This window comes from Acomys russatus, chromosome 5, assembly GCF_903995435.1.
Source record: "Acomys russatus chromosome 5, mAcoRus1.1, whole genome shotgun sequence".
Lineage (NCBI taxonomy): Eukaryota > Metazoa > Chordata > Mammalia > Rodentia > Muridae > Acomys > Acomys russatus.
Window position 1 is genome coordinate 1,461,568 of NC_067141.1, and position 15,440 is coordinate 1,477,007.

General features: G+C 49.0%; 1 protein-coding gene and 1 non-coding gene across 3 annotated transcripts in view; both read left to right on the forward strand.

The window, feature by feature from the left end:
* Window positions 1-2,788: 2,788 nt before the first annotated feature.
* Trnal-aag (transfer RNA leucine (anticodon AAG)) lies at window positions 2,789-2,870 on the forward strand. The gene has a single exon. It is a non-coding gene; the product is annotated as a tRNA-Leu (tRNA).
* A 136-nt stretch (window positions 2,871-3,006) lies between these two features.
* Polr3e (RNA polymerase III subunit E) overlaps window positions 3,007-15,440 on the forward strand; it is a 28,144-nt gene continuing 15,710 nt past the window's right edge. The window contains exons 1-6 of one of the 2 annotated variants that reach the window (XM_051145155.1): window positions 3,007-3,187; window positions 8,337-8,407; window positions 9,732-9,782; window positions 12,389-12,466; window positions 13,064-13,179; window positions 13,543-13,625. In XM_051145155.1, coding sequence (XP_051001112.1) covers window positions 8,372-8,407; window positions 9,732-9,782; window positions 12,389-12,466; window positions 13,064-13,179; window positions 13,543-13,625 — 364 coding nt within the window. In that variant the 5' untranslated portion in view covers window positions 3,007-3,187; window positions 8,337-8,371. The remainder of the gene's footprint in view (window positions 3,188-8,336; window positions 8,408-9,731; window positions 9,783-12,388; window positions 12,467-13,063; window positions 13,180-13,542; window positions 13,626-15,440) is intronic. The other variant, XM_051145154.1, reaches the window with a different exon arrangement.

The window sequence follows — 15,440 nt, forward strand, 5'->3', positions numbered from 1 at the left end:
AGCTGAGCCTGCGGAAGGACATGTAAGTACGTGTAAATAGAAGAGCGTGACACATGCTAGCGAGTAATGAAAGACGCAACGCTGGTGTCAGGGAGATTTCAGCTTTTCACAGCAGCAAATGCGAAAAGCCAAGTGAATGGCTTTGTTTTCCCCCAGACTGTGACATACCAAATTGACTCAGTGACAGTAACCTGCAGGATGCTTTTAATCACAGCACCCGGGAGGCAGAGGCAGGTGGGGATCTCACTGAGTTCCAGGCCAACAGGGTCTCATAGTGGATTCCAGGACAGTTAGAGTTGTTTAGAGAGACCCTGCCTCGACCCCGTCATCCACCTCCAGCCAAGAAAAGAAAATGTACATATGATTCAGTAATTTTATTTCTGGTAGAAAACATGGAGGAATGTCCCTGGGTAGACTAGAAGCCACATACAGGGATATTTCCTACTATATTGTCCAGGAAACTTAGAAATGAATATTGGTTATTTATAGCATGGGATGAGTTAGCATAATAGTCTCAAAAACATAATAATGGCCTGAGAAAGCTTTAGCATGGCATTGGTATCCTGTGATAACACTGAAAAGCAGGCTATATATTACCTACAGACTCACACATATAAAGATTTAAGACGTTATTGGAAGGAAATATATCAAATTCATATTAGTTAGAAACTAGATGCTGCTTGTGGAAGAACTTTTACAATGTAGTGCTTTTTAGTTCTCATAGTCTGGTATATTTTTTAAAAATTTGTGTTCACTTTTGTTTTGAGACAGAGTATCCCTATGTAGCCCAGGCTGGCTTGGAACATACTCTGTCACTATGTAGACCAAGCAGGACTCAAATCTGCTGAATACTTCTGCGTTTGCCTCCTGAGTGCTGGAACCATAGATGTGCACCATTATGCCCAGCCCATTTTTATTTATGTATTAATTATTATTATTATTTATTTTTAAAGGTTTTATTTATTATGTATACAGTATGCATCAGATCACATTATAGGTTGTGAGCCACCATGTGGTTGCTGGGAATTGAACTCAGGACCTCTAGAAGAGCAGGCAGTGGTCTTATCCGCTGAGCCATTTCTCCAGCTCTATTTTTACTTTTTAACTTTGTTTTTTCCACATAGGATTTCTCTGTGTAACAGAGCCCTGGTTGTCCTGGACTCACTTTGTAGACCAGGCTGGCCTTGAATTCAAAGAGATTCACCTGCCTCTGACACCTGAGTGCTGGGATTAAAGGTGTGAACCACCACACCCAGCTCCTAGCTGGGTATTGTTAATCCCAGCATGTGGGAGGTAGAGAGCTGGTCTACAAAGCGAGTCAAGGACAGCCAAGGCTACACAGAGAAACCCTGTCTCAAAAAACAAAATCAAACAAACAAAAAACCAAAAAAACATAGTTTTAAAAGAGTATATTCCATTCATTACCTGTGTATCTTAAATATTTATTTATCATTTACATATGTGTTGTTGTTGTTGTTGTTGTTGTTATTATTATTATTATTATTATTATTATTATTATTATTATTATTATTATTATTCTGTAGGCATGCATATCAGAGAACAATTTGTGGGTTTCAGGGACTGAACTCAGGTTCGCACACTTAGCAGCAAGCACCCTTACCTGCTGAGCCATCTTGCAGGCCTTACCCGTATAAGTTTTAATAAAAATTATATGCATGAGAAAAGAACTGGAAGCAAAATGCCATATTAGCTAGGTGCAGGCCTGTAATTCCAGTACTTGGAAGGTGGGGCAGGAGGACCAGGAGTTCGAACTCTTCGCAGCTACATAGCAAGTTCAAAGCTAGCCTTGGCAAAGTGAACCTTGACTGAGAACAGCAAATGCGTGTATATGTGTGTGCAAATGTATATGCAGAGATGAATTTAATTCTAGGTGATGGAGATATGGGTGGCTACTTATTCGCTGCACCCTTTTCAGTCTTTGAAAGTATCTAGGGCTGGTGAGATGGCTCAGAAGGTGTGACTGACAACCTAAGCTGCCCCCACGTGGTGGAAAGAGAGAAGTTACTCCCGGCAAAATGATCTCTCATCTCCACAGCGTGCCTCACCCCCAAACAAATAAATAAAATAAACGGCAAAGTCTGTATGCGTACATTAACATACATAGATATTCAAAAGTAAAGTCTGGTAAAAAACAAAAGGAAAAAAATGAACAAAAAGTCTCAAGAAAAACCAGCCAGCTGTATATGTCCATGCATTAATATGTTAATAAATATTTATTTACCAACCCACATACAATATGAACGAAACTATTTTCCATGGAGGTAAATTGACAACAAAAGACCTGAAAGGATATCTAATTAGCCAATAATGCTGGTTACTAGAAAACTAGAGCAAATCAAAGGTCATTGAATATTATTTTTTAATTTTACAAAGAATATATTTTATCTGCAAAGTTTTAATGTTGTTTGTGTGCTAAATATTTAAACACGTAATTTTTCTGATAGAACTGTGCAGACCTGGAGTCATGGTTTGGCTTTCAGAGCTCGGTGAGAATTACTGCCAGGACCAGATGCCTAATTCGGGTTATGTGGGTGCCGGAGTGGCTTAACCTGATGAGTTAACCATCTGACACAGAATGAAATTAAACTATTTTTTGCTTTAAAACTTACTTGGAACAAGCTTGTAATAATTGGAGTTTTAATAGTATTGTTTATGACAATTTTTTATCAGGTATAGATAAAACACAATTAAACTCGCCCCCCAAAAATCAAAAATATACATGTAAAATAACATTAAGTAGCTTCTTAGAAAGCCCTCACCACAGCTGGGTAGCGTGGCCGAGCGGTCTAAGGCGCTGGATTAAGGCTCCAGTCTCTTCGGGGGCGTGGGTTCGAATCCCACCGCTGCCATGAACAGTACCTTTTGCCTTTGCTGCCTTCTCTCCCGGTTCTTTTTTGCGCACACAGCAGCGACACCTGCAGCCGGCGGGCGCTCTCTGCGCCTCCAGTGGCTCGACGAAGGGGCGGGTCCGCGCGCGCCGGGGCGGGGCATTGTGGGTAAGAGGAAGCGCGAGGGCGGGCCCCGCTCCCCCCCCACGTGTCCGCCGGAGTTTCTCCAGCAGCAACATGGCCGCTGCCTAATAGAAAACCCGGCCGCCGCCGTCTCTGCAGCCCGCGGGTCCCTGGGCCGTTGCCGCCTCCCGCCCGCCCGCGGCCCCGGCGGAGAGGTGAGTTCCGACTCGGCAGCCGCGGGGTTCGGGCCGCGGCTTGCTGCGCTCGCGCGGGGATGTGGGCCGCGCCGCCCGGTAGGCCAGAGAGGCCCGCGGTTGTGCGTGCCGAGGGGCCGCGGCCTCCCGGGACCTGGGCAGGGCGCACAGGGAGCTGCCCCGCTTTCCCGGCCGTCCTGGGTCAGGGTCGCCCCGCACGGCCGGACGTCGGGGAGGCGATGGCGGTGGGGCTCGCGCTGACTCAGGCCTCGGCCGCGCTGCCCCGCCCGGGCCTGGCTCCCGGGCCGCACCTGCGAGGGCACCGGTTCCCGGTGGCGTGGCTGCTCTTGGAGGTGTGAGGAAGGCGTCTGGGCACCGGCGACATGGAGGAAGCCTCGGACGCCGGGGCCGCCTGCACGGGCCGCGGGCGTTGCTTTAGCCGAACCTGGTCAACTCTGCCTGGCTCTACAGTGCCCGGGACTCATCATTCATTGATCAGTGTTTAAGCAGAGTCGGCGACCCGGACCCGGACATCCTCTAGTCACAGGGGACAGAGGTGCATGCACATACCAGCTCATCCAGGAATTCTGCCGTTAGAGTTGATGGGTTTGGGAGCGAAAAGATAAGATCATACCCATAATCTGCGAAATTGGTTTAGAGGGTAAGATGGGAGACACTCCAGCTCCTTTCATTTGTGGCTGTCTCTTTCGGTCTTACATTGGAAGAAAACATGTTGCCACGTAGCAATAGTCCTTCCTATATGTTCCACTCATCCTTTTGAAGCTGGTGCTTGCTTTATCGCGGGTTTAGGGATGAAAATAGGAAAGGAACCAAGGTTACGCAATTCACGCTATCCTTCAACCCGAACATTGCAGAGGTGGGATTTGAACCTGTAAGGTTTCGCACGGGAGTCCGGTCTCTTACCCACTGTACCATACTGTCTTTTATCAAAGATGTGTGCAGCGTACTGGTTAAGAATAAAATCAAGGCTCTTTGACTTAAGCTAGATTTGGTTTTCTTGATTACCCGGTTCCCTGGGGCTGTGACCTTGGGCAAATCATCTCTAATTTGGGCACTATAAATTTTGATTTGCACAGCTAATGAGAAGATTAAATATTTTTGGTACTATATTGGTGCTTGGCATCATTAGCGTTTGGGAGAAGAGCTGTGAATTTTTATTTTTTATTTTATTTTTCTCACAGAGACAGGTTTTTCCGTGTGGCTTTGGCTGTCCTGGATTCGCTTTGTCGACCAGGCTTGCCTCGAATCTGCCTGCTTCTGCCTCTGGCATCAAAGGCTTGTGTAAGGTTGGATTTTTTTTTTTTTTTTTTTAATTTAAAAAGTAACTATCCCGTTGGAACAGACAACGAAGTATTATCGCCTCCACGTTATGGTCGAGGAATCTCAAGCACGGAGATGCCTTCGTGGAGTTTAAAGTCTAATGCAGAGGACAGGCAGCACCTGAGCAGCCCATGAGGAAGTCCCAGGTTAGGACCATGCAGGAAAGAAGTTGTGCTGGTAATGGAGGGGTTGGAAACAGCTGTTAGAGTCGGCTTGTCAGGGAGCCTGTCTACTCCTGGAGGGAGTAGCGGTGGTTACATCTAAGAAAACTGAGTGTCCTGGAAATGACCTGGGATCGCTGTGCAGAGGTCCTCAGCATGCTTGGGGCTTGGCCTGTTGGAGGCTCAGTGATTGATGGCCAGGCCACGGAGAGATGGTTGTGTGGGGACAGGGGCAGGATCATGTTAGGGCTTAGCAGCCCATGGAGGGGAGTTTGGATTTTGCTTTGTGGGACAGTTGAAGGCTTGGGAGCAAGGTAGCAGGGAGCATAGTTATCACAAAGCCTGGCTGGCAGTCTCTGGAGACTTGGAGATAGGAAAGTGGTGCTAGGGAAGCCTTTTTGGTTTTTTTTTTTTGTTTGTTTTTGTTTTTGTTTTTGTTTTGTTTTGTTTTGTTTTTAGGATTACCCCCCACACACACACACACCCCCAGACAAGGTTTCTCTGTGTAGTCTTAGCTATCCTGCACTTGCTGTGTAGACCTGGCTGGCCTCGAACTCACAGAGATCCACCAGCCTCTGCCTCCCTGAGTGATGCATTACAGGCCTATGCCACTGTGCCTGGAAGCTTTTGTTTGTTTTGTGTCTGTTTGCCCCCTCCCCCCCAGATGAGGCTTTGCTATGTAATAGTTCAGGATGGCCTCAAAACTTGTAATCTTCCTCCCCGACCCTCTCAAGTGCTGGTATTACAGGCATGGGCCACCACAGCTGCCTCGGGAAACTTAGCTTGCTGGCTATAAAGATTGCAGGTCAGGATTTATTAGTGAATGTTGTAAAATTGGCTTGGGGGGGTCTTGCTCCTGGCATTTTTACTTGGGTAGGCAAGGATGGAAGGCATTATTGCGGCACGTAAGAGTCAAGCTACACAAAGCACTGCTTCTTCAGCAGTTCACTTATCTGCTGCATCGTTAGTAGGAAAAGATTAGTGCCGATCATAGGCTGAACCTTTGAAAGCAACTGAATTGGATACTGTTGGCCGGGAGGCTAAAGGGGGTTGATGACCTTTGCAGGTAACGCAGTCAGGTGCAGTGTTCCGAGGGAGGAGCCTCTATCATCCAGCTAGGATGACACCTTGTTCTGCCTGATGGTAGGGCTGGACAGAATCAGCCATGAAAGACTCTCCTAACCTACAGCCTCTTTTTGCATGTGCTGTGTTAACTCGCTTCCCCCTGAAATCCTCTCAGTGCAGATGCGCAATGGCAGCCATGTAGGACTATGCTTAGATGGTTCAGACCTTCTGCCCTCCATGTCCTGATCTGTTGTGATGGCCTGTTTCCCACCAGCTTGCCTCTTCCCTCTCCCCTCTTCCACATCTTCCTCTGCTCAGGAAGGACAGCATAAACTGCCCCATGGTGGTGATAATGTGTTATGGAGGCCAAAGAAAGGAAAGTGGTTGGGGCCAGTTTTCAGTTTTGAAAAGTAGGGGCAGGCTGGAGAGATGGCTCAGAGCACTGCCTGCTCTTCCAAAGGACCCGAGTTCAATTCCCAGCACCCACATGGCAGTTCACAACTGTCTGTAACTCCAAGATCTGACATTCTCACACCAACGGAAATAAATTAAAATTAAACAAAATATTTTTTTAAAAAAAAGAGAGAGAAAAGAAAAGTAGGGGCAGAATCCACATTAGAAATGAGATGACAGGCTGGAGGGATGGTTCAGAGGTTAAGAGCACTGGCTGTTCTTCCAAAGGTCCTGAGTTCAATTCCCAGCAACCACATGGTGGCTCATAACCATCTATTTTGAGATCTGGTGCCCTCTTCTGGTGTGTAGGCACATATAGGCAGAATACTGTATAAATAATACATAAATAAATCTTTAAAATGAGATGGCATTAGGCCGGGCATGGTGGCATTTAATCCCAGCACTCGGGAGGCAGAGGCAGGTGGATCACTGTGAGTTCAAGGCCAGCCTGGTCTACAAAGCGATTCTAGGACAGCCAAGGCTACACAGAGAAACCCTGTCTCGAAAAACAAAAAAAAAGATGGCATTTAAAACCCTGCAAGGGCACAGGAAGAAACCTGAGATTAGCGTAGAACAGTTAGTTTGGTTCCCAGATGGATTGAGAGATAGGAAGGCCAGAGGTGGTGGGTGGTGGAACCTAAGGCAAAGGGTTGAGGTCTGTTGAGGTTCACTGGAAGGGTGAAGATTCTCTCTGAAGATGGGGAGGCAACCCTCAGTGTGATGCTACCTGAGGGTTGAACAGTGACTGTGGGCCAGGAAGGACACAGAAAATCAGCCAGGAGGCTGAGCTGGCTAGGTTGAGGTGTGGCCCAGGTGGCCAGGATGACAGGGTGAGCTGGTGTGAAGTGAGAGGAAGGGAGATGCCAAGGATGGGGCGAGTGTTGGTGCCTAGGCGGTCCAAGTGTGGCCTGTGTCTGCCACAAATGAGTTTACATGGTTCTTAGCATATACCAAACCCTGTACTGAAGGAATTGTTTATGTATCTTTAAATCTTGTAAAGTTCTTGTTGTTTAAGTTTGTTTTTGAAACAGTCTTCCTGTGTCCATAGCTGGTCTGGAACTTGCTTTGTAGACTAAGCTGGCCTTGAACTCACAAAGATCCTCCTGCCTCTGTCTCCCAAGTGCTGGAATTAAAGGACCCACCATGTCCAGCTAAGTTTTGGGGGATTTTTTTGAGACAGGGTATTTTATAGCCCAGACTTGCCACCAGCTGGCCACATAGCTGAGGCTGACCTTGAACTATTGATTCTTCTGCCTCTGCCTCCCACATGCTGGGATGATCATTGTCATTCATTGGCACACCTAGTGTCCTTTTAAGTCTTAAATCATTCAGGTGTGAGGTGGATAAAATTGGGGTCTCTTATCCAGGAGCAGAGGGGCAGGAACAGCTAGCGTCTTTGGGTGCAGAAGACTGGAAGGCTGCAGGCATTCCTCTCTATCTCCTTGGCCCCAACTCCCCCTTTGTCTGTGTTGTTGGGTTTCTGTTCTTGCCGTCCTTTAAGCCTACCCACCTGCCCCTCTGGAGGGTCCCACTCTTCCTCATGGCTGTCACCAAGTCCCAAGACCTGGATTTGAAGTTCAGTGCTTGTCTTGATGTGGTGTGAAGTTGAGTAATGACCTGTCCTGTAACCTGTCTCTGAATGGAGACAGCCTTATTGCCTCATAAACCTGAGAGAAAAGTATTCAAAGAGAGTCATTTTGACCCCAAAGCACAAAAAAATCAGCCCATTGGGGTTAAAGTCTGACAGCCAGCTGTCTGAAAAGACCATGGAAAGTCTGTGGGCCATGTGACAGCTGGCTTTTATATTAGTACAGGACCCGCAGGACTACAGTGTTTCAGTTATGGCTGTGGACTGCCAGCTTCCTCAGGCCTGCCTGGGAGTTCTTTTTGAGTGGGCAAAGAAACCTGTACAACTGCTCGTTAATTCTTCCCCAGAGGTATAGCTGACATGTATTGGCTTGGGTCTTCCTGCTTGCACCCTTTGTGGGCTTGTTCCTCCCTGCTCACTGCTGCCTCCACCTCAGACACAGAAAGGACTTCATGTTTTGGTCTTGGCCTCCCCATCCCTGCAAAGCTCCTGTGAAGAAAGGTGCGTCAGAAAGGTTGATTAATGGCTCGCTGATTGCCCAGGTCTCTTGTTGTCTTTGCAGATCGAGTTGAGGACTGTGTGGCGGGCTTTCCTAGTATGGCCAATGAAGAAGATGACCCAGTCATACAGGAGGTAACTGCTGCTCTCAGGTCTCTGTTGGACCACAGGCCATGGGACCAAGTCCCATGTCCATGTCCATAGGCCAGGCTAGGGCCTGGTGATGACCTAGGGACCTTGCTCCTGCCTCTGTTGTTCCCCAGACACCTGTGTGGCCGACTTTCTCTTTCAGGGCCATGACTCTGATTTTGAGACCTCATCTGATGTGCCTAGACTTCAGCTTGTCTGTACCGCTTTACAAAGCCAGCTGCAGTGCTAGACACGGAACAGATGCTAGTACCTGAAAGAGATTGGTGGTTTCCATGCTGGGGCTTATCAGATCTTGTCATTCAGTGGTTCTCACTCCATTCACTATGTACCAGGGGCAATGCCATAATAACCGGCCTGTGTCCTGGACTGTAGGCAGCCTCTGGCCTATGGATGAGACAGATAAGGAGCCTCCGAATACAAACTGTGGGCAGGCAGGTTCCAGACTCCACAGGAAGACAAAGTTGTTTGTTGTCATCTTACCCTTCAGAATCCTTCCAGCTCAGGCCCTATATTTGCCCCAGGCCTCCTTAGGTATCTCTGGAACCCGCCCTGAGTCTCATGGTCACCTGGGAGACCATCCCCAGACAGACAGTGACTCCTCTCTTGTTGGATACTAACTTAGTTTTTAGCTTTGAGTTATTTAAATGCATTTAAGCTCTAGCTACAGTAAAGAAAGCAAGTCACCACAGAGAGAATTGGAGACAGCACAGAGGGACCCCCTCTGCAGCCAGACAGCCTTGGCTGGCTTCTGCTCAAATGGTGACCCTACTGAGTTCCTAAGGATGAGTGAGTTGTCAGAGGCACCTGTGAAGGGCATCCCAGCTAGAGGGAGGCGCATGTGCAAAGGCCCATGGGCAGGAGGGAATGCAGTTTGTGTGCAAAGCCTGGGAGTCAGGAGTGTGGGTGGAGAATAACGGAGACAGACAGGTGCATAGGGCTTTGCAGACCTTTAAACGGTGACGTGCAGGTGCTAGAGTGGCAAGGTCGGAGAAAACACAGAGTAGAAGCCCAAGTAGGTAGAGGGTGACACTGCCTCCCCAGTCTCCAGAAAGCACTTTCCCTGGCTTTAGGAGGCACCCCAGTCTTGGTGCCCAGGCTTGTGTATTCTCTCCAGGTTAGAGTGACCTTGGGTAGGGGCCAGGCAAGCTCTTGTCTTGATTCCCTGCTAGCTGTAAGGAGGGGATCCTGGATGTGCCTGGCTGGGAGACGTGGCCTGATTACCTCTGTTCTTAGACTGAAGCTGCCTCTGTGAGCCATGGTGCTCTCCGAGTGCCTGGGCTGCTTTAAGTGTCTTCTCCCTTGTTCCCAGATCGACGTGTACTTGGCTAAAAGTCTGGCAGAGAAGCTGTATCTCTTTCAGGTAATGATGGAACTTGCAGGTAAGGGGAAAGCCAGTGTTGAGGGAGGGCAGAGTTGGGCAGGAGGCATGGTAAGGCTCACCTGCTCAGATGGCCAACAGGACGACATGTGGGGTGCTGTCCCAGATCAGCCAGTTCAGCTCTATCAAGCCTGAGCTTCCACTGCATCCCTGTGCCTCTGGTTTCTGAAAGTCACAGTGCGGAGCCCATAGAAATCCTGAGAGGCTCGAATGCATCCACATGGAAATGCTTCGGCCACAGCTGGCAAAGAGTTAGTGCTGACAAGGACCATTACTGCTTCCAGAGCATCCTTTGGCCATGCGCAAGCCTTGGGCCGGTCCTTTGTGTGCCCCAAGTTGTTAGCCTACCACTGTCCTTCCCTGCTGTGGCTAGCATTTATTGAGCACCTACTGTGTTCCAGCATTGCTTTCCTAAGTTAACTCAGTCCCATAATGTGGCTGTGATGGTGGTCACTATACTTTTATGTCAGCTTTACTAGAATACAGTTCATACACCATATTTTCCACATTTAAGTGAACAGTGCTCAAGACTTTAACCAATTTTAGAGCTGTGCAGCCAGCACCCACTACACTATTTTAGTACATTTTTGTCCCTCTGAAAGAATTCCCATGTGTTTAGTCAACCTCAGCACTGACTCCATTCTCACATTGAGCCCTAGGCAGCCATTGCCTTTGTTTCTGTGCATTTGCCTGTTTGGGATCTCATGAAGATTAAATGACACGGGTGGGCTTTAGTACCAGTCTCTTTTACATAGTGTCCATCCGTGTTGTATCCTGGGTCAGTGGTTCGTTTTTATGGCCTCTGTGGGGCTGGGGATGTGTCTCAGTAAAGTGATCGCTGTGCAAGCACAACGACATGAGCTTGCTCCCCGGACTCACCTCAAAAGCTGGGTGTGGAGGTTCGTGGTTGCACGCAGGCTGGTAGATTCCTGGGACTTACTGGCCAGCCTAGCCTACTTAGTGAGCTCCCGGCCAGTGAGAGACCTTGTTTCAAGAATCAAAGTGGATGGCTCCTGAGGAATGTGTACCTGGAGCTTGCCCTCCGGCCTCCAGGTATACATACAGCAAACAAGGAAGAGTAGCCATTGTGGACGCAGTGCAATTTGATCATCCGTCAGTTGCTGGGCATTTGGATTGTCTGTGTTTGGCTGCTGTTTGAATAATGCTCTCTGGACATCTGTGTGTGTGTTTATGAGTCATGTTTTCACTTCTTGGATGCACATCTAGGATTAGGATGGCTGCATCATACGCCATTTAACTTTTTGAGGACCTACTGGCCTGTTTTGGGCCATTTTACATTCTCCATATAAGGTGGTTATCAGGGTTACTTTGATTCTGTGTGGCACATGAGGGAATGAGATGGAGGATCCTGAGCTCTGCAGAGAGGGCCTGGGGCAAGTGGCAAGGGCCACAGCAGCACCTGTGCAGAGGAGAGGCTGTCCATTCCCCAGGGTGACCTGCATCCTTGACTGGCTCCATGTGTGCACACGTGTGCTGGGCTCTGCTGGTGCCTACTCCATCTGCTTTGTTCACACTCATGGCTTTGGGAGGGGTGAGCATGGAGGAAGTGGCAGAGTTCGTACTGTAGCTCACTACCAGCCTCCTTAGCCTGGCGTTGGATGACGTTAGAGCTTTGGGCCTCAGCACAGGCATACCGTGGCTTTGTGAGCTATTGTGGGAGGGCATAGCTGCCTGAAGCACTTGTGCTGCAGGCTGGCCCTGCTGTTACTACTGAGTAGTTTTTAGGACATGACCACTTTCTTCCCAGGCTAAATGTGGATGACCTGAGGTGGCCCCAAAAGTGGAGCTTCAGCCCAAGCTGCTGTACCCTCAAATGCACTCAGAGGCTGTTGGACATTGGGCATTGATGACTTGAACTGAGGGCTCAGGGGACCAATTTGGGGTTCATTCATCAGCAGTTTCCATGGGAGAGGAGAAAGGGAAAGTATTTCTGTGGGGACTCATGGAAAGGTGCTGTGTGCTCAAGAGCTAAGACTAGACTTTCAGAGGAGGCTTAGAGGGAAAGCTATTTACATAAAAGTAGCCATACACAGGAGGGACCCAACTTACCGACCCTTCTCCAGAGGGTCTTGTAGAGAATACAGATACTTGCTAAGGAGAGAAAATGGGGCCACAAATTCCTGTGTCCAGCGTCCAGATCAGCCTCCATCAGTCTTAGTCAGTCTGTTTCCCTCTTGGCCTCCTCTTGTCTTAATTCTCACCACAGTGCCCTTCTGAGTGGCAGCGTGTCCTGTGCCCCACTATTCTCAGTTCCCGCAGCCCTGCTTTCGAGCTTCAGGGTACCAAGGGGTTCAGCCACGCCCCTTGAAAGACAGACATTCTGAGGTGGTCCAGCAGCAGCAGGCTCAGAGCAGCCATTGTGAGTCAGACTGCAGGTGAAAGCTGTAGGGTAGTCCCTTGATCGGACAGAGTGGGGCCCTGGGTGCTCTGGTCTCTGTTGGGGTGCTGTAGGGGTGGGAGTAGTGTAAATGGGGATGGCTACTGGTGAGTCTGTGACTGGACCCGCTGATGCCCGGCTCTAGTTTGTGTTGGGCAGGGTGGACTGATGGGTGCCTTTCTGTCTCCAGTATCCTGTGCGTCCAGCTTCGATGACTTATGATGACATTCCACATCTCTCAGCCAAGATCAAGCCCAAGCAGCAGAAGGTGGGGCTGTCTTCCAAATGAAGTGGGTACAGAGGGTAAATGGGGCTTGACGGACGCCCCGAGAAGGAGCAGTGGGAGGATTAGGGTAACAGAAGTGTGCAGGCCTTGAACTCGGAGGAAGGCAAGCTTGTCCGGACAGGAGAGGCAGCCTCCAGCAGGCTCAGGGGAGGTTGGGAGGTTGGGAGGTAGCCTGTGCTCAGGTGTGGGTGTGGGCTGGTTTGAAGCAGCTGAGTAGAGGAAGCTCCTGTTCCATTCTGAGGGGTGCGGGGACAAGGAGAAGCGGAGACCAATTCCCCATACGTGGGAGTTGTGGTTCTCAGTCCCTAGTCACGGGGAGATGCTGTTCCAGGATTGCTGGAGTTAATATCTTAGTTTCAGAATTTCTCTTCAACTTTGGGGTGTGGAGGAGTAGGGGACAAACAAGACTATGTCTGTACCCTGTAAGGCACTGTAACATTTCTGTTCGAAATTTCATTGGTGACCTCTTGTGTGGACTGTATCCTAGGGGTCCATTGGGAGGGACCCCTTGCTTCTGGGAGTGTTCCTGGGAGTTGTGCCATGGCACCTTCCAAGTTGGATGGTACTTTGTACCTCCAGGTAGAGCTTGAGATGGCCATCGACACCCTGAATCCAAACTACTGCCGCAGCAAAGGGGAGCAGATCGCATTGAACGTGGATGGTGCTTGTGCTGATGAGACGAGCACATATTCCTCGTGAGTCCCTGCCCCCAGGGTTCCACTGCAGGTCAAGGTTAAAGAGCAGTCTCCAGCGGCCTCAGGCCCTGGGCCCTTTCTGCCCTTTCACTGGCATCCCCGTCATGTCAGGGTCTCGGCCTTTAACTTAGCGTTGTAGACCTTGCTTCTCAAGTTGGCTTATCCTGGCCAGGTGCTTCTGGGCTGCAAGGGAAACTGCCTTCTGGAGGCCTTGTCCATCCTTCATCTCTTGGTCCTCAAAGCTGTGGGTTTCCCATCTCCTAGCCCTAGCTAGTGTGACTGGAGTGTGCTGCGGTGGAATGGGGTCGGTCAGCTTCCCTGGAGCATCCTAGTCTCTGACACTAGTTCTCCTTGTGTTCCCAGGAAGCTGATGGACAAGCAGACCTTCTGTTCCTCCCAGACCACCAGCAACACAGCCCGTTATGCAGCCGCACTCTACAGGCAAGGTACCTGGGGCTGGCTGTCCCCTGGGGAGAGCACAGGGTGGGCTGGGCCTGGAGATGTCACCCAGGCTGGGTCTCCCCAGCTTTGTGCTGAACACTGAATTAAGCAGGATCATAGCAGCATGGAAATGACCCTGGAGTCAAAGCACTATGAAGAGGACTTTGCCAGGCACTTCCAGCCTGACAGAGCTGGAGCTTCAAGTCTGTTTGCTCCTGGGAACACATATGCAGTATAGCGTAACACAGGTGGCAGAAGTTTGTCCTTTTAAGGCAGCATCCGCTGAGGACAAATGAAAATATGTCCACGTAAACCTTGCACACAGATGTTCTTAGGGCTGTTTTCACGAGAGCTAGAGAATGGGAGCAACCCAAAGCTCATCGAGTGACGCATAAGCAAAGTGTGGCATGTCCACTAACAACCTCACGGTCATGTGGAGGGTGTGTGTGCTTCCACATGGACGAACCTTACACCCCCATGGAAGAAACCCGGCTCAGAAGACTGCGTCCAGCCTTTAATCTAAGCACACCTTTAATTCCAGTGCTTTGGAGGCAGATGAAGTTGGATCTCTTAAGTTCTAGGCCAGCCTGCTCTACATAGGAATTCCAGGACAGTCAGGATATGTGGAGAGACCCTGTCTCAAAAAAAAAAAAAAAAAAAAAAAAAAAGATTGCATACCTCATGCTTTAGCTTTCTTTCCTATCGCTTTGATAAAACACTTTGACCAAAGCAATTTAGAGAGAAAAGACAGTTCCAGGTTATGGACCATCATGGGAGGTCAAAGCAGCAGAAGTAATCACTTTATATGAAGAGGAGAGCAAATGCGTGTGTGTGTGTGTGTGTGTGTGTGCGTGCGCGCGCGCGCGCGCGCGCTAGTATGTGCTAGTGCTTGCTTTTCCACTCTAGTCCAGGGCCCGCCCATGGAGTCGTCCCACCCACAATCAACAGTGGCCCACAGACATGCTCTGGGCTAACTTAATCTAGACAGTCCCTCACTGAGACTCCTTTTCCAGGCTGTCAGGTTGACAGAACTAACCATCATGCTACATGGTCTCACTTTATGAGTTGCAGAGTAAGCAAGTCTGTAGATGCATGGAGCTGAGTAGTCCCCATGGGTAGAGAGGAAGGGTGATATGTATGGGGAGTGAGTGACAGGCTCTTTCTGGAGTGCTGAAAATGTGCCAAAATTGAGAGTGGCATAGTGGCCACAATTCTGAGACTCTTAACCTGTATGGAGTTGTGAGCTTCAGGTGGGTGAATGTCAGTGTGTCAGAGCCCACTCAACACACCTGCCAGATGCTCAGGGTACTTAAGGTTCATGCAGCATTTGGGCTTGGCTCTAAGTACAGAGGAGACACGTTCAAATTGTGTCACAAATGCTCACCTTTATTTCCAGCCCTTGGGAGGCAGAGGCAAATGGACCTCTGCAAATTTGAGGCCAGCCTGGATTGCTTGTTAAATTCTAGAACATCCAAAACTACGTAGTGAAATCCTGTCTCAGAAAAAAAAAGAATCATGTCCCATAGCTGTTACGTCTTATACTGAGCCATGTCTCTGGGCTGGATCTCCCCCCAGTCCCCTGCTACTTTTCAAGACAAGGTTTCTCTGTATCGTCCTGGATGTCACTATAGACCACGCTGACCTCAAACTCACAGAGATCTGCCTGCTCCTGCCTCCCAAGTGCTGGAATTAAAGGTGTGCACTGCCACTGCCTGGCTGTTTTTTTGCTTTTATTTTTATTTTATTTTATTTTTTTTTTTAAGATTTATGTGTGACTGTTGTGTCTGCGTGTGTATGTGTGCATTGTGTGCATGCCCGTT